This window comes from Balaenoptera borealis (assembly GCF_965194805.1).
Source record: "Balaenoptera borealis genome assembly, chromosome: 14".
NCBI classification, from domain to species: domain Eukaryota; kingdom Metazoa; phylum Chordata; class Mammalia; order Artiodactyla; family Balaenopteridae; genus Balaenoptera; species Balaenoptera borealis.
In genome coordinates, this window is record NC_138875.1 from 44,538,065 (window position 1) to 44,557,812 (window position 19,748).

Here is a 19,748-nt window from a genome sequence, read left to right on the forward strand (position 1 = left end):
TGGATCCTGAATAAATGGACATTTACAAGGTGATAGGCAGAAATGCAGAGCTGTGAAAGCAAGGTGTGTTCAGAGAATTGAAGCATAGGGTGATGTATGGGGTTTATTCAAGTTATTAATTTAGGCCTTTCTTTTATAGAGCCAGTAACAGTGGAAGTGGCTTTTAGAAACCCTTTGAAAGTTCCACTTTTGTTGACTGATTTGTCATTGCTCTGGAAGTTTCAACCTAAAGATGTCAGTGGAAAGGAAAATGAAGAAGTTAAAGAACTAGTAAGTTGTTAAAAGGTATTTGTAATAAGCATGTTTCAGTTAACAGTCTAACAGATGCTGTAATAACATTTCAACTTCTGTTCAGTGAGCTGAAGTTACTCTTTTTTATGCTTATTTTCCCTAGTTACAAAAAGTATGATATATGCTTATTGAAAATTGAGAGTACAGAAGAAGATAAGGATAGAAGTAAAACTGTTTTGTCTTCTCAGCATTTATTTCTTCCAGTTTTATTGCGATATAACTGACATACAGCGTTGTATAAGTTTAAGGTGTACAGCATAATGATTTGACTTAACATACCTCAAGAAATGGTTATCATAGTAAGTTTACTAGCATCCATCATCTTATATAGATACAAAATTAAAGAAATAGAAGAAAATATTTTTCCTTGTGATGAGAATGCTTAGGATTTTCTCTTAACTTTCTTATATAACGTATAGCAGTGTTAGTTATATTTATTATGCTGTACATTACGTTTCTGGTATCTTATCTTACAACTGGAATTTTGTATCTTTTGACTTCTTTCATCCAGTTCCCCCTCTCCCCACTCCCTGCCTCTGATAACCACAAATCAGATCTCTTTTTCTATGAGTTTGTTCATTTGTTTTTTAGGTATAATTGACCTACAACGCTATGTTAGTTCCTGATACACAACATAGTGATTTGCTATTTCTGTACATTTTAAAATGATCACCATAATAAGTCTAGTTGTCATCTGTCACCATACAAAGATGTTACAGAGTTATTGACCATATTCCCCACACTGTACATTTCTTGTGACTCATTTACTTTGCAACTGGAAGTTTGTACCTCTTAATCTCCCTCACCTATTTCCTCCCACCCCACCCCCTGGCAGTTACCTGTTTGTTTTCTGTATCTATGACTGTTTCTGTTTTGTTATGTTTGTTCATTTGTTTTGCTTCTTAGATTTCACTGTCTTCTCAGTATTTAGAACTAACTACTTTAACACTTATAGTATGCCTTTCTAATCATTTGCATTTGTATGTTTTTTCCTCATACGTGGGATTCTCATGTATGTTGCTTTTTTCATTCTGTATTTATATGCATATTTTGGTATTAAATATATTAATATTTCATTTTTGTATAATATTCCATAACACGAATGATCTGTAAGCTATTCTACTCTCTCTCCATTGGTAGTAGTTTTGGAAGTTTTCATTTGTTTACTATTATAATAATTCATTGGTGAAAATTTGGGTACATAGTTTTTTATCCTGATTACTTCTGTAGGAAAAATTCCTAGCCATGAAGTTAGAATATTTTAGGGAATAAATATTTTAATACTCTTGGTTTCCCAAAAGGTCATACCAGCAAGCTTTGCACCAGCAGTATATGGGGTTGGGTATCTCATCTTTGCAAGATTAAGTATTCTTATTTATTTAAAAAAATCTCGATTTTATAGGTTAAGAAAAATGCTGTCTTACTATTTTATTTTCCATTTCATTGATTTCTAGTGAAGTTGAAGTTCTTGTTTTTGTATTTCTTCTTTTGTGAATTGTCATAACTTTCATTTATATTTATCTTTTTTCTTATGTATGTCTAATAATTTCTTTATATATTTAAGATAGTTATTTTTGAGGCAGGAAATTTTGTTACCCAGCTGATTGTAACCGAAATAACTTGGGCGAGTACATTTTTTTACTTAGTTATTTATTAGTTTATTCACCAATATCTTTTATGTTACTTACACTTCTTTATACTACCTTGCTATATGCTTTAATAATGTGGTAAAAATTATTTTTAAATTGGGAAGTATCCCAATATTTTGGTGCTGATTTATGAAGAGAGAACTTAAAAGAAGATGTCTGTTATACTAACTTTAAACTATTTAAACTATTTCTCTTGAAGCGTTTTCAGTTTTTTAAAGGTTGCTTTATTAAGTCTTAAGTCTTGCTGCTTAAATTCATTTGAAGACATTTTGTGATTATTTGTACTTATTGTGAATAGTTTTGAAAGATTGAGGTTTCCCAGGCTCTATTCTGACTTGAATTTTAGCAACCTCAGTAATTTTTCTAATGTTTTTTGGATGCCTGGAATACAAATTAGAAGAGTATAAATTGTTCACTCTTGGAAAAGTTTTTTTAAAAGATCTGTTAGTTTTTGATGTGTGTTAGTCTGTTCAAGATATTAGGTTTTAAAGGAGGTTTATTAAAGTTAAGTGAAAATTGTCATTGTGTATAATGAAGTTGCACTTTTTTCTTTAAATTTCAAACTTTTGGGGTTTCTTCATGAGCTTCTACTGGTGATGGACTAAGATGCTGAATTGGAATTTAGGGAAATGAAATTTTTATTTCTTGTGTCAATTAGCTAATTTCATGGTAAAATTTAAACAGGGTTTATGAGGATTAAGTTTACCCCCAGTGTGAGCCAACTTTAGCTCTGCTTTTGGAAGAGACAGGACTTTTTTGCTCTCCCGCACTGCCCTTATTGTCCACCAATCTTACGTATCCTACTTAAGCTGTTATTACTTTTTCCATGTGTAATTAGCCAATTTGGAAAAAGAGGCTGGTCGGAGTAAAAGATGAAAAAATTTGCTCTTATTGCAAGATTAAATTAAATGGCCATTTTTTTGCAATGAGCAACTGAACTTGTATCTCTTGAGATTTTATCTTCTTGGTGGCTGTGACCTTGAGTAGATCACTTATCCTCTGCAGTTGAATTGGACTGAATGAAATGAAAATAAAATAAATCAAGTGCCTACTACTGCATGACTTTACTGCCGGAGTGAAATCAAAGCACTTTGCATATTGCTTAGCACATGGTGAAAAGCTAATAAATGCTAACTATAACTATTGTTATTGTTCTTAAATATTGATACATAGAAATGTTAATAATCTGATACTTTATTCATTAGAATGTATATTTTACATAATTTACTTTTCAGGTAAAAGGTGAACCTGAAATGATTGGAACTGAAGTTGTTTCAGAATTCTTAATTAATAGTGAAGAATCTAAAGTGGTAATTTTTTCATTATTTTTCTGTCAAGTCTTTAAAAGTAAGATGAAAACAAATTTTAAAAATCCATTTATTCAGTTTGTTTTATATTCCAGTTTTCTTAAAAACTAAAATTTGGAATATTAGGAAACTGGAATTGCACGGGGGGAAATTGATTGGGAAAGTAGGTTTGCAGCGGCCTTTAGTTTGTTAATTTCCTAAGAAGCCTGGTGAAAAAAGTTTTTGCTTTCTTCTTGGGATGAGTGTTGTAATTTCATATGATATTTGGTTGACCAGAATATTTTGGTTTTTATTAAAAGTACTGATGAGGATCCAGGCCCATAACTTCTGAATTTAGAAAATTTCTTTTGAAGAAAATGCTTTCTATAAGAGAAATCAATTGATAGTTAAGTTTAGGTCATGAGTTTATATTGATATTAAATTATATTGATATTAAATATAAATTCTGCAACATTACAGAATTTAGGTATTGTACTATTGAAGAGACTATGAAAACAGATAATAAGAGTGACTTAAATATCTCCACAGGCAAGGCTAAAGCTCTTTCCCCATCACATAGGGGAGCTGCATATTCTGGGAGTTGTTTATAATCTTGGCACTATTCAGGGCTCCATGACAGTAGATGGCATTGGTGCTCTTCCTGGATGTCACACAGGTAAAGCTATAGAAACTAATAATTAAATCTCCATAGAATAAAATGAAAAATGAGGTATTTTAAAAATAAGTTTAATGTACATTTAATAAGGCACTTAATCAAATGAAAGAATGAATAATTTGGATTATTTTTAACTCTGCCATTGCTTCAAAAATAAACAACTTTATTCCCTTCTGACGTATTTTTGATAATTCTTTGGTTCTACCCTATGTATTTTTCTTTTTTGTTATTGATCCAAATTTAGTAAATTCTAACTAAATATATTCTAACCATTGGTTGAGATGTCTGCTGCCACTACAAAAATTGTCTGAATATATTCTATTTTTTGAATATGCAAACCAAAGACCAGTGTTTTCATATCATTGGATGTGAAACACCTTAAATTCTGTCATCTGTTTTGTAAAAAGAGTAGGATTTAGAGTTAAGCTGATATTCTTGGTGCACCAGATGATAAGTTTTACAAAGTTTTGAAGAGTAAAACTACCAGATATATGTTTAACATGGTTTGCCTTTTTTTTTGCCCTTTAATTTCATGGAACCCTTCTAATATCACCTTGTAATTGTTATTTGAGTTTAAGTTAACAAGATGCTAGAGAGAGAGTTTACTATAAAATCCATCACTTCTATCTCTTAATTTTAGTAGCTAAGTCTTATTATTTTTTTTAACAAATTATAGTCATTGGCAGACTTGAATTTAGCATTTACAAAAGCTGATTATATTGGGAAATCTTTTGGGAACACTTGGAAAATTTGTTGGTCCTTTTAACCTTCAGTTGGATATTTCTACTTGCCTGCATATCTAGGATAATTCAATAAAACATTTTTTAAAAAGTATACAGAAGTGGAATGAATCCATAAGAATTCAAAAATTATAAACAAAAAATTGATACTAAAGTTGAGTATGGTGTTTATGCATTTTAGTACTATATGTGTAATTCTTGGTTGAAAAGCACCAGACAAGATTCTTTTATAAATAATCTTGCTAATTTTTGAATATTTTAAGTAAGTAAACTGAGTGTTAAAAACTTTTTGAAGCTTCTTTCCTTTCCCACTGTACCTACCTAGGATTTTAATCAAGTACCACAAAGTTACGGTTGTCAATAAATTATATCTAATTGCTTCATTTAAGGTACCAAATATATGCATTAATAAATATGTTATTTTATGACATTAGTGGGAGGAGAACCTGAATTAACTATTAAATTGCATCTTATAGCAGAATTTTTCTGAAGTTTTAGTGTAGTTCTATTTACTATGTAAAATGCTAATAGGGATCTGGGTCAGATGAGGTATGGGAAATGCTGCATTGTGTGTCTGGTCTGGGAGTATCACGGTGATCTTCAGCACATTAAAGTCTCTAAGTATTCCTGCAGGAAATATAATTGTACACCCTGGCTTTTTTCACACCTACATGCAATGTGTGGAAGCTTTTGAGGAAAATCTCACATGATTATTAAGTGAGTTTAATTTTGAGAAAGCTACCTATACTATCTTTAATTTTCTTTGTGCAGTCTATTAAGAAGATGTAGTTATTTATAATCCAGAAATAATTCAAATTAATATATATATTGAATATGAGTAGCTGTTCTGTCAGATAGATCTTTTTGGTTAATAGCCATTATGGTTAAATATAGGTTTCAAAAACTTCCTATTTAGTAGTCCTTCTGCAAAGTAAGTAAATCCTAATAAAATGAGAAATTAAGCAGCATGCAATAGGTGTTGTTAAGCATGGAAATAAAATATGCTTAACTCTTTGATTAACCATGCTAATTAGTAATTGTCTAGAATTTTTCTAGAAATAATCTGAAACATACAGTATTCATATATTCAAGCTAAATTGTTACCAGTTAACATACCAAATTATTTTAGGGCATTGATTGTTTTTTATTTCAGGAAAGCATTCCTTGAGTATGTCAGTCCGAGGGAGACAGGATTTAGAAATTCAAGGTCCTCGACTTAACAACACAAAAGAAGAGAAAACATCTATTAAATATGGTCCTGATCGACGTCTAGATCCCATAATCACTGAGGAAATGCCACTGTTGGAGGTATTTCACTTTTTAAAATTTCATGCACTTAATAATTTATCTGTAAGGTGAGGATGATATTTTGGGTAGATTAATTTTAGACTTTGGTATTATTGATTTAGACTTTGGTATGATATTTTGGGTAGATTAATTTTAGACTTTGGTTGCACTTTTAAATTCTTGGGGACTTCCCTGGCGGTCCAGTGGTTGAGACTCTGTGCTTCCACTGTGGGGTTGTGGGAGGGTGCGGGTTTGGTCCCTGGTCGGGGAACTGGGATCTGGCGTGCTGTGTGGTGTGGCCAAAAAAAAGCTGATGCTGAACAGATGTAATTCGCAAAGATAAGGTAATCATGCAAATTAGCATTAAGTCACAGTCAGGTTGTAAGATATAATCCTCAAAATACTAATGGAAGTTGAGAAAAACCTTCTGAAAGAACACTTTGGTTGTTATTAAAATCAATGGCTCTTTCTGGGTAGGACATAAAAATAACAGGAGTTAATTCTTGTAAAAAATTTAAGCAATATAGATAATTTTTATATGAATAAAACCAATATTCCCTTCACTTTCTTTGTATCCCACCCTGTCATACTTTCATGCCATCTTTTAGTTGCAAAAGATAGAAACTGATGCCGGGTAGCATAACCCGCCTCCCCCCACCAATATTATTTAGTTTGAAGGATTTTGGAATATCTCATGGAAACTAAAGTAACATAGAACAGTAGGTCTCAAGGAAGAATAAGACTCAGCAGCTCCAGGGAATTCGTAAAGCCTTTAGAAAGCGTTACTTTTGATATGACTTCAGTCTTACAACTTCTGGTCTTTGTGCCACTTCATTACAAATTTCAAGTTTCTAGGAAAGAACTATGGCCCACCTTGAATCAGGTGTTTACCTGAGAGGCAGGCCAGTGGCACAGCCATGAGGTATAAGTGTGAACACTGGAAGGAGGGCCTTCCTCCTGCATCCTCAGGTTTCTCTAGTAGGGGAGTTAGAAGCTTAGTCATTCACCTTCAGAAAGTGCCAGTGATTCCAAACTGATGTTTCTCTTTTCAGACCTTTCGTTGTACACTTATATATATTTTTAGTAATCATACTGCACATTTTATCCTGTGACTTGCTTTTTGTCTTTAACAACAAAACTTGGTCTGTGTTTTCAATCAGTAAAATTCTTTTTTAACAGCTAGATAAGGTATTCCTTTATTCAGATACATTATAATGTATTTTAATCATTTACGTATTGATGAGTGTGGTTCTAGTTTTTCATCATTACTGACAGTTCTGCAGTAAACATTATTTACATATTTTGTTCATGTTCTAGTTTAGGCTAGGCTTTTAGAAATGGAATTGTTGGGTCAATCGTGCAATATACTATAAAATTACCTTCAGCAAGGCTGTAGGAATTGACTCTTTTCCTTCAGAATGAGAGTGCCCATTGCTTCATGTCTGTGCCATAATGGATACTATCAGGTTTTTTGTTTTTTTTTTTTAACTTCTGCAAATCAAAATGGCATTTCTTTGATAACTGATAGGGTTAGTCAATCTTCATTTTTTTGGTCCGTATGATTTTTTTCTTCTGTAAGTCCATATGATTCCCTTTAATTGGTGTTAACTTCCTTTTTCTCATTGGATGACTTTATGGGTACTAATCCTATAGTGGTGGGGTAGGTAACATGCTCATGAAAACGGTGATGTGTGTGTGTTGAGGGAAAGGTGTTGTTGAGCTGCATGTATTCTGCCCAGATTTTACACTTGCTTAATTATGTTGCATTTAAAGAGTTGTGTAGGGCAAATAAAAGACTCATTGAAGACTGATGGCAGTGCCAGTTTCTGGTTGATAAATATTTGCACATACTTTAACTTTGATTTGGTGTGTTTCACCACTTAAAGATTTTTAACTTATATTAAATCATTCTTAACTGATAGTCCTTTACTTGGTTGCTTCTAAGTTTTATATTTACTTACAGAGACTTCCCTAGTCAAAACTTTTATAGTTTTATTGTTTAGTGGCTTTGCTTTGAAATCCAAGGGAATATACTCTCTGAATGTCAGGGGGTAGGGATCAAACTTTGTTTCTAGTCCCAATTACCATTAATTGAATATTGGCAACTTATTATGGCATCTTTCTAATATACTAAAATCCTGAAAGTATATTATGCAGATGATACCTATTCTCCTTGACATTTCTTCTGTTTTTGTGTCAGTTCCATACTCTTGCTTTATCATCTTTTTTTAATTTGGCAAGCCGAGGCCTCATAATAATTTTTTTCTTACACTTGTGCCACTTTTGTCCAAGTTTGCAAGTTCCCACAATAATACAATAATGAAAGTTGGCATTTTTATTACAATTGCATTGCTATAGCTAGGAGTTTTGAGACTGAAGATGAAATGAGTTGGGATCCAAATGTTATTTTAGGGCTATTCAATACCATTGTAGTTTAGAAGTCACTAACTAATAAACATTTTGCTTAGGATTGTATATGTAAGAATTTGCTAGAGCTTACTTGCAGAAGGGGAGATTCTGACCTCTCTGGTTAAAGTTTTGAGATAAATCAGTAGAGAATACCAAAATACTCAGTTTTTATAGATTCTCCTAGCTTATGGTTTTCATTATACCATATCAGTTAAATGTTCTTCAGTTATTAAGACTGTTAAATGTGCCAATGGTTTTTAAGTGCAATGCTTCTCAGGCACACATTGTTAAGGATAGAGCTTAGCTTTTCATAAGCCCATCTCTAATTATTTGATCTTGGAAAGTTTCTTCACTTATAAAATGAGGAAAGTTGAACCAGTTGACTTTAAGTTTGTTTGACTTTAAGTTCTATTTAACTCAACAGTCTTTAAATTTACATTCATCTTGTTTTCGATATTGCTGGTTCTGTACTTAACTTTGCCTCTTGCATACCATAGTATTTTTGTTTTGTTTTGTTTTTTAAATTTTATTGTTACAGATGCAATTCTCCCTGAAAAGGGTGTTTTAGAGCAGAGGACCTCTTGTTCTACATAATACAGCAACTGGTGTTTGGTTAATTAAACAAAAAAGCTTGTAAAGTGAATAACCAAAAAAACCATAATAGATCCATACCCTAAACATTAATTGAAAACATACAAATATCCATTTATTTACTATTTTGGGGGTGTGGGTTTAGGTTAGAGGTCTTTTCTATGAGTTCTTTGTGTTGGTATGGGTTTCCTAATATGAGTTTCATTTCATCTTTCGTGCATTCTTCCACATCCATAAGTTGACATTTTAAGTTTCCAGTTTTGGTTTCTTCAGAGTGAGAAGCTAAGGGAAACTGTCAAGTAATCTAAGTACAGTATATGTCTAGATTTTATCTACAGATAAAAGTTGTACTTTAAGGTATAAAAGAGGGTGGGTTTAGTAGAAAGCCAAAAGCTACTAATGTTCAGTTCCATAAACATCACTTAGTATTTTCTACTGAAATACTAGAGAATTTGGTTAATCCAACAGACATGGTAGGATGGAGGTCAGCTAAGAGACCTTATATTATACTTGGATGAACAGTAATATACTTTAATATTAGTAAAAAAAAATCATAGAATATTCCCATTCCTAATATCTTATGTCAGAAATATTTTATAGAGTTTGAAGTGTTTAAGGGAGTAGTGAAAGAAGTAATCAATCTACAACATCTGATGAAATAGTCTCTCTAACAGTATATATTTATCAAAACAAGATTGAGGATGAAAATTAGGGAAACTCATTGAGAAAAGATAATTAAAGTGTCATGTGTTAACTCTCATGTGTATAGCATACTGAAAGCAGACAGTGAGCTATGAGCTATATCTACTTAGAAATATTTTGTATTTAAGTTCTGTTGGAGAAAAAATGGTGTCATTCCAAAACATTTTCTTCACTTATTAATTTTTAACATTTTGTTAGGATAAATTTTAACATAGAAAAGCAGAAAGAAGAGCAGGCCCCTTCAGGTTCTCACTGCATAGGCAGAAAGTTGTGTATCTGTAGTTTATTCAACCAGACTTGTCTATCACTTGTGTGCAATCACTTGCTGTTACAGATAAAACCACAATGAATAACCTTTGCATATCAGTTTTATACATTATGTATATGCATATCACACATATATCTTTAGGATAAATTAGTAGAAGTCACATTCCTGGTTCTTGGTCTTATTTTCCATTAAAATTTGAAGCTGTCCAAAACACCACCTGTTTAAAAGGACTTTTAGGGACTTCCCTGGTGGTCCAGTGGTTAAGAATCCGCCTTCCAGTGCAGGGGACGCGGGTTCAATCCCTGGTTGGGGAACTAAGATCCCACACACCATGAGGCAGCTAAGCCCGCGCACCCCAACTACTGAGCCTGTGTGCCGCAGCCAAGAGCCCACATGCTGCAATGAAAAGATCCTGTGTGCCACAACTAAGACCCAATGTAGCTGCCCCCGCCCAAAAAATAAATAAAATAAAATAAAGGACTTTCAGCAACAGTGCATTTGAAGTAAAGGCTAGATACACTGGTTCTCCTTAGAGTCAACATAGTGTATTTAGTAAAACCTTTATTCTGAAGGTATATTACACAATATCCTACAAGTGGTGTATCCCTGGTCTTATTCCATCACCCTTCCCATTCTACCAGTGCTGTAGCCTTATTGATGGTATCTGGGTATCGGTGTGTGTTTTAGTGTGTCTTTACAGTACTCTATTTCACTTGTTACTCATGCAGTTGTTTTTGATATAACAACTCAAAATTGATATTCCCTCACAAATTTTCGCTTATTTGACTAAGCTTATTTGATACTAGCTAATTAGTACATCGTCAGTGTCTTCAGTATAATGCTATACTTGGTTTATTTTTTCCCATCTTCTTAATCTGTGTTTTGGATTTCTCCCTTAATCTCTTATTTTCTCATGTCCATTTTTAAAGCTTCTGATTTTCCCAGATTTTATCTGATTCATTAAGAATATGGCCATAATGAAGTCCTATTCAAACTTAGATTAAAAGACACAGATATTTCCACTGGACTTTCATAACTCCTTTGGGACAGCCAGCTGTAACTTTATTCCTCATACTGTTACCTTTATATTCTTCCTTTCTTAGATGCTGTCAGAGTACTTCTGACATTTATTCTTCTGGATCTTTTAAATGCAAATGACTTACTGGATGATTTCGTTAGCCCGTATTTCCATCTCTTATCTGAAATCCTGAGGCCAGGCATGTGTTGGAAGTCAATTTTTTTTTTTTTTAATTTTTAGAAATTGTGCATATACATGTGTGTTTTTATCTAAAGCATTATGTGACCCCTGTTGGGTTTGTGGCAGCACCTGGTAATCAAGCACATTAACGTGGCTTGAGTGAACCACATGAATATCACACTAAATGGAAAAGGCTATAAAGAGCCTCCATTCGTCAGATCAGGTTTTGCTTCCATACAGGTTACTGAAAGCCTGAGGATGTTCAAAGATACCGGCTTTTTAAATTATACATATGGAATCATGCATCTACATGCTTTTCCCTTTTAAGACCTATTGTGCATCTTTTCATTTTAATGATGTATAAATAGATAGTTGAGCTACTTTTTAAGTTGACAATGTTAAGGGTTTTACAGCTGATAATTGTTCATGTAACCACGCTAAATTATTTATAGCTTCTCTTGTCCATAATCTACACAGTTGTGAAAGTTTTGCCGGTGGCCCTCTAGTTATTGACATTGTACCTTTAATTCATAACTCTGAAATCTGCTACTGAGTAAAACTGGTCTCTGTCTCATCCTCTTTTTTAAAATGGAGTTCTTAATACCAAATACCCAGGGAGATATCAAAGAGAATTAATAAAATACTTGTAAACCTGTAGTAAAGAAATACAGCATCTTAAAGTGTTATTAATTAGAGGTTCAGAATTTTTAACAGACAATATAATAATATTTTTTCCCTCCAATGCAGGTGTTCTTTATACATTTTCCTACAGGGCTTCTCTGTGGAGAAATCCGAAAAGCATATGTAGAATTTGTCAATGTCAGCAAATGTCCTCTTACTGGATTGAAGGTTGTTTCTAAACGTCCAGAGTTCTTTACTTTTGGTGGTAACACAGCTGTTCTAACACCACTAAGTCCCTCAGCTTCTGAGAACTGTAGTGCTTACAAGACTGTTGTGACAGATTCTACCTCTGTGTGTACAGCACTCATATCATCAGCTTCTTCTGTAGACTTTGGCATTGGCATAGGAAGTCAGCCAGAGGTGATTCCTGTTCCCCTTCCTGACACTGTTCTTCTGCCTGGAGCTTCAGTTCAGCTACCAATGTGGTTACGTGGGCCAGATGAAGAAGGTGTCCATGAAATTAACTTTTTGTTTTACTATGAAAGTGTTAAAAAGCAGCCTAAAATACGGTGAGTATTATAAAACTTTTTAGGTTTAACCTCTGTGTCTAATATATATAGATATATATACACCCATTCAAAAAAACATTTTGATATTTGTTAACATATGTCATAGTTTACTAAGAAATTACTCCCTTCCAAATTATGCATGAAGTTTATATCTGAGGTTGTCCCTAATCTAACTGTAAGTTCTAAGCAGCCAAAAGTGGAAAAAATTAAGCTACATTAATATTTTTCATGCTTCTTTCTATAAACTTCATGATTCTTTGATACAGCTAAGTACTATGGCCAGAGTTATCACATAATAATGAAATTCACAGGTATCATGTATTAAAACAGGGTGTCATTTGTATATGAAGACAACTTGCCTACAGTCATCCTTTTTAAAGAAAATTATTCTGTTTTACTTTTCCTTTTCCCTAGTGCCCTCCCCTGCCTCCCAAAATGTATGTATTTGCAGAGCACATGATTTAGGTGGTGTTATGGGCATGGCTGAAGAAATCAAACCTAACTGACTTACACAAGGATCTGTAGCCTGCAGCGCAGTAGAGTATTTTATGATAATGCCGTTGTCATTTTTACAAAATTAACCTGGAATAATTGTGCTACATTTTAAAATTTAATAAAATATCTTGTAAGGCTTACTGTGAGAACAAAAAGATATAATATTTGTAAGGACAGGTATATTTTAGGTCCTCGGTAAATGTTAATTCCCCTTACGAAGGTGATAAAGAGTTCTCTGGCCAAAGCAATCCATTAAGGCTTTGTAGAATGTAGTAGTGGTAAAATGAGCTTCCAAAGAAAGTAAAGATTTCAGAATTTGGATCAAAGGGGATAGGCAAGAGAGTAGTGGGTATTCCAGGAAGTAACTGTATATATGAATGAAAATTTACAAGTTGGGAAATATGAACTGCATATAATTAGTTTGGCTACAGTATAAAATGTATAAAAGGGGAATAAAGGTTGAATTGTAAAGCTCTATTGTGGAGAGCCTTAAATGCCAGGTGAAAGTTTGGCATTTACTTGGTAGGCATTCAGTCATTAACTTTGGAACTACTATAAGACGAGGTATAATCAAGACATGACTATATGATGATTATTTTCATGTACTATACTGTGGCTGAGTTTGATGAGCAGGGAGAAAGGGAGACTAATAGTTTTCTTCCAAACTGAGAATAAAGAATTGAACTAATGTTAGGCTAACTAGATAATTTTACCTTATTGTATCTGTCTTGGTTTTTTTAGAGTATGAATTGTCCTGAGGGTGAACAGGTTTTAAAAAGCTTTATTTGGAATTAGAGAAACATAACACTGGGAGAGGGTCTTAGATTAAATTTGTAATTTTTACTTCTTTAGTCACAGAGTATTAAGACACACGGCAGTCATTTGTACCAGTCGATCTTTGAATGTGCGAGCCACTGTCTGCAGAAGTAATTCTCTTGAAGATGAGGAGGGCAGAGGAGGCAATATGCTAGTCTTTGTGGATGTGGAAAATACCAATACCGTAAGCTGGTTTAAAACTAAATTTTGTCTTTAATTATATTTTAAGTGTATCCTTTGTTTTTCGTAATGATTGTTTTTTCCTTCACAGGACAGCATAAGATAGGAATTTAGGAATGTTCATATAGAATAGAATGTAAAAACATGTTAATTCTCAATTTGCTTTGTAATTTTATCCCTCAGTACTTCAAATAAAAGGATCTAGTGGTATTAATATAGTATATAATCATATGGTATATGGCCATATACCAGTAATTCAACCCAAAAAAGATCTCATAAAGTGCTTTCTAGTCTCACCATTGAGGATGTGTTTTGATGTGCTGAAATTTACAAAGTTCTGTTAGGATTTCACATTCAGTATTAACTTGATAACCCCTCACTTATACATTTCCAACAGTACCATTTCCTTTATATAAAGCATTTCAAACATTTTATCATTCCTGTTTATGTACTCTAAATATCAAAATGAATATTCTTGAAGAAGGAAATGTTGTCTTATTAATGTAGAATCTTAGCTTCATATTGATTCAGTTTAGATACCTATTTGAAATGTTACTTATTATTTCTGTAATATCTTTTTTCTTTTAGCTTCATAAATTTGTATGGTCACTTCATTTTAGGACATTTAAGGTCTATGTGCTGATACTTCGGTGATCTTACCAAAAAATCAATATTTGTAAGAGTAAGAACATGTGAATAATTTCAAATTAGCTCCTATTCAGGAGAATAAAAAATATATGCAATTTAAATAATTTTATGCACATTGACTGTATATTGGAATTCTGTTCTTTGTTGCTTTTTGCCTTAACAGGAATGTGAGAGAAAGATCAGAAGAAATAAAAGTGCTATGATTTTGATTAAAAATTGGCAGTAAATAATTTTTGCTATATTAAATAACTCATTATAATAGATTCTAATAACTGAATGCCTTCCAATATTTAAAAATTTGCCACTGGGAGTATATTATAATTAAATCTATTTCGTGAATAAGATGATGACTTATGTGTTTTAAGAATGTTTATAGAGGGATTTAAATAATTTACATTTCTGAAATGTATTGTTAATTTATTTCAAAATAAAAATTTCGTCTTATGTTAATTGATACTGACTTTGGTAGCAGTGTCATTCTCATTATTCTATATTAGAATAATGTTATCAATATTCTACGTTAGTGCTCCTCAATCCTGAATGACTCTTTTATTTCTTTTTGATAGAGTGAAGCAGGTGTTAAGGAATTCCATATAGTACAAGTATCAAGTAGTAGCAAACACTGGAAGTTACAGAAATCTGTAAATCTCTCTGAAAACAAAGGTTTGTGCCTTTATCCCTCTTCATAATAAATTCTGATATCTTCCTTGGTTGATTATATTTTTTTCAGAACAGTACCAGAATATCATAAGATTATTGGTGCCTTTTTTTTTTTCTCATTTAAATATCTGTATATACTTTGCTATAATTATATATTACATCATATCAAAGTCCTTTTTTTTAACATCTTTATTGGAGTATAATTGCTTTACAACGGTGTGTTAGTTTCTGCTGTATAGCAAAGTGAATCAGCTATATGTATACATAATATCGCCATATCTCCTCCCTCTTGCATCTCCCTCCCACCCTCCCTATCCCACCCCTCTAGGTGGACACAAAGCACTGAGCTGATCTCCCTGTGCTATGCGGCTGCTTCCCACTAGCTATCTGTTTAACATTTGGTAGTGTGTATATGTCCATGCCACTCTCTCACTTCATCCCAGCTTACCCTTCCCCATCCCCGTGTCCTCAAGTCCATTCTCTATGTCTGCATCTTTAATCCTGTCCTGCCCATAAGTTCTTCAGAACCATTTATTTTATTTTGTTTTTAGATTCCATATATATATGTATTAGTGTATGGTATTTGTTTTTCTCTTTCTGATTTACTTCACTCTGTATGACAGTCTCTAGGTCCATCCACCTCACTACAAATAACTCAATTTCGTTTGTTTTTATGGGTGAGTAATATTCCATTGTATATATTGCCACATCTTCCTTATCCATTCATCTGTTGATGGACACTTAAGTTGCTTCCATGTCCTGGCTATTGTAAATAGAGCTGCAATGAACATTGTGGTACATGACTCTTTTTGAATTATGGTTTTCTCAGGGTATATGCCCAGTAGTGGGATTGCTGGGTCGTATGGTAGTTCTATTTTTAGTTTTTTTAGGAACCTCCATACTGTTCTCCATACTGGCTGTATCAATTTACATTCCCACCAGCAGTGCAAGAGGGTTCCCTTTTCTCCACGCCCTCTCCAGCATTTATTATTTGTAGATATTTTGATGATGGCCATGCTGACTGGTGTGAGGTGATACCTCATTGTAGTTTTGATTTGCATTTCTCTAATGATTAGTGATGTTGAGCATCCTTTCATGTGTTTGTTGGCAATCTGTATATCTTCTTTGGAGAAATGTCTATTTAGGTCTTGCCATTTTTGGATTGGGTGGTTTCTTTTTTTGATATTGAGCTGCATGAGCTGCTTGTATATTTTGGAGATTAATCCTTTGTCAGTTGGCTTTGTTTGCAAATATTTTCTCCCATTCTGAGGGTTGTCTTTTCATCTTGTTTATGGTTTCCTTTGCTGTGCAAAAGCTTTTAAGTTTCATTAGGTCCCATTTGTTTATTTTTGTTTTTATTTCCCTTTCTCTAGGAGGTGGGTCAAAAAGGATCTTGCTGTGATTTATGTCATGGAGTGTTCTGCCTATGTTTTCCTCTAAGACTTTTATAGTGTCTGGCCTTACATTTAGGTCTTTAATCCATTTTGAGTTTATTTTTGTATATGGTGTTAGGGAGTGTTCTAATTTCATTCTTTTACATGTAGCTGTCCAGTTTTTCCAGCACCACTTATTGAAGAGGCTGTCTTTTCTCCATTGTCTATTCTTGCCTCCTTTATCAAAGATAACGTTACCATATGTGCATGGGTTTGTCTCTGGGCTTTCTATCCTGTTCCATTGATCTATATTTCTGTTTTTGTGCCAGTACCTTACTGTCTTGATTACTGTAGCTTTGTAGTATAGTGTGAAGTCCGGGAGCCTGATTCCTCCTGCTCCGTTTTTCTTTCTCAAGATTGCTTTGACTGTTGGGAGTCTTTTGTGTTTCCATACAAATTGTGAAATTTTTTGTCCTAGTTCTGTGAAAAATGCCATTGGTAGTTTGATAGGGATTGCATTGAATCTGTAGATTGCTTTGGGTAGTATAGTCACTTTCACAATGTTGATTCTTCCAATCCAAGAACATGGTATATCTCTCCATCTGTTGTATCATCTTTAATTTCTTTCATCAGTGTCTTATAGTTTTCTGCATACAGGTCTTTTGTCTCCTTAGGTAGGTTTATTCCAAGGTATTTTATTCTTTTTGTTGCAGTGGTAAATGGGAGTGTTTCCTTAATTTCTCTTTCAGATTTTTCATCATTAGTGTATAGGAAAGCAAGAGATTTCTGTGCATTAATTTTGTATCCTGCTACTTTACCAAATTCATTGATTAGCTCTAGTAGTTTTCTGGTAGCATCTTCAGGATCCTGTATGTATAGTATTGTGTCATCTGCAGATAGTGACAGTTTTACTTTTCTGATTTGGATTCCTTTTATTTCTTTTTCTTCTCTGATTGCTATGGCTAAAAATTCCAAAACTATGTTTAATAATAGTGGTGAGAGTGGGCAACCTTGTCTTGTTCCTGATCTTAGTGGAAATGGTTTCAGTTTTTCACCATTGAGAACGATGTTGGCTGTGGGTTTGTCATATATGACCTTTATTATGTTGAGGTAAGTTCCCTCTATGCCTACTTTCTGGAGGGTTTTTATCATAAATGGATGTTGAATTTTGTCAGAAGCTTTTTCTTCATTTGTTGAAATGATCATATGTTTTCCTTCCTTCATTTTGTTAATATGGTTTATCACATTGATTGATTTGTGTATATTGAAGAATCCTTGCATTCCTGGGATAAACCCCACTTGATCATGGTATATGATGTTTTTAATGTGCTGTTGGATTCTGTTTGCTAGTATTTTGTTGAGGATTTTTGCATCTATGTTCATCAGTTATGTTGGCCTGTAGTTTTCTTTATTTGTGACATCTTTGCCTGGTTTTGGTATCAGAGTGATGGTGGACTCATAGAATGAGTTTGGGAGTGTTCCTCCCTCTGCTATAGTTTGGAAGAGTTTGAGAAGGATAGGTTTTAGCTCTTCTCTAAATGTTTGCTAGAATTTGCCTGTGAAGCCATCTGGTCCTGGGCTTTTGTTTGTTGGAAGATTTTTAATCACAGTTTCAATTTCAGTGCTTGTGATTGGCCTGTTTATATCTTTTATTTCTTCCTGGTTCTGTCTCCGAAGGTTGTGCTTTTCTAAGAAGTTGTCCATTTCTTCCAGGTTGTCCATATTTTTGGCATAGAGTTGCTTGTAGTAATCTCCCATGATCCTTTGTATTTCTGCAGTGTCAGTTGTTACTTCTCCTTTTTCATTCCTAATTCTCCCTTTTATTCTTGATGAGCCTGGCTAATGGTTTATCAATTTTGTTTATCTTCTCAAAGAACCAGCTTTTAGTTTTATTGATCTTTGCTATTGTTTCCTTCATTTCTTTTTCATTTATTTCTGATCTGATCTTTATGATTTCTTTCCTTCTGCTAACTTTGGGGTTTTTTTGTTCTTCTTTCTGTAATTGCTTTAGGTATAAGGTTAAGTTATTTATTTGAGATGTTTCTTGTTTCTTGAGGTAGGATTGTATTGCTATAAACTTCCCTCTTAGAACTGCTTTTGCTGCATCCCTTAGGTTTTGGGTCGTCGTGTTTTCATTGTCATTTGTCTCTAGGTATTTTTTGATTTCCTCTTTGATTTCTTCAGTGTTCTCTTGGTTGTTTAGTAGTGTATTGTTTACCCTCTATGTGTTTGTATTTTTTACAGATTTTTTTCCTGTAACTGATATCTGGTCTCATAGCGTTGTGGTTGCAAAAGATACTCGATACAATTTCAGTTTTCTTACATTTACCAAGGCTTGAATTGTGACCCAAGATATGATCTATCCTGGAGAATGTTCCATGAGCACTTGAGAAGAATGTGTAATCTGCTGTTTTTGGATGGAATGTCCTATAAATATCAATTAAGTCCATCTTGTTTAATGTATCATTTAAAGCTTCTGCCTCCTTATTTATTTTCATTTTGGATTATCTGTCCATTGGTGAAAGTGGGGTATTAAAGTCCCCTACTATGATTCTGTTACTGTCATTTTCTCCTTTTATGGCTGTTAGCATTTGCCTTATGTATTGAGGTGCTCCTATGTTGGGTGCATAAATATTTACAATTGTTATATCTTCTTCTTGGATTGATCCCTTGATCATTATGTAGTGTCCTTCTTTGTCTCTTGTAATAGTCTTTATTTTAAAGTCTATTTTGTCTGATATGAGATTTGCTACTCCAGCTTTCTGTTGATTTCCATTTGCATGGAACATCTTTTTCCATCCCCTCACTTTCAGTCTGTATGTGTCCCTGGGTCTGTAGTGGGTCTCTTGTAGAAACCATATGTATGGGTCTTGTTTTTTATCCATTCAGCCAGTCTGTGTCTTTCGGTTGGAGCATTTAATCCATTTACATTTAGGGTAGTTATCGATATGTATGTTCCTGTTACTATTTTCTTCATTGTTTTGGGTTTGTTATTGTAGGTCTTTTCCTTTCTTGTGTTTCCTGCCTAGAGAAGTTCCTTTAGCATTTGTTGTAGAGCTGGTTTGGTGGTGCTGAATTCTCTTAGCTTTTGCTTATCTGTAAAGGTTTTAATTTCTCCATCGAATCTGAATGAGATCCTTGCTGGGTAGAGTAATCTAGGTTGTAAGTTTTTACCTTTCATCACTTTAAATATGTCCTGCTACTCCTTTCTGGCTTGCAGAGTTTCTGCTGAAAGATCAGCTGTTAACCTTATGGGGATTCCCTTGTCTGTTAAGTGTTGCTTTTCCCT

General features: G+C 33.5%; 1 protein-coding gene across 10 annotated transcripts in view; it reads left to right on the forward strand.

Moving 5' to 3' along the window:
• The window catches only part of TRAPPC8 (trafficking protein particle complex subunit 8), an 89,330-nt gene that overhangs the window by 49,427 nt on the left and 20,155 nt on the right, over window positions 1-19,748 (forward strand). For 8 of the 10 annotated variants that reach the window (XM_082354180.1, XM_082354175.1, XM_082354177.1 and 5 more), the window contains 7 exons: window positions 140-270; window positions 3,176-3,250; window positions 3,776-3,902; window positions 5,796-5,950; window positions 11,845-12,287; window positions 13,635-13,782; window positions 14,993-15,089. In XM_082354180.1, the coding sequence (XP_082210306.1) occupies window positions 140-270; window positions 3,176-3,250; window positions 3,776-3,902; window positions 5,796-5,950; window positions 11,845-12,287; window positions 13,635-13,782; window positions 14,993-15,089 (1,176 nt within the window). Of the gene's footprint in view, window positions 1-139; window positions 271-3,175; window positions 3,251-3,775; window positions 3,903-5,795; window positions 5,951-11,844; window positions 12,288-13,634; window positions 13,783-14,992; window positions 15,090-19,748 lie in introns of those variants that run through there. The other 2 variants (XM_082354184.1, XM_082354176.1) reach the window with 2 other exon arrangements.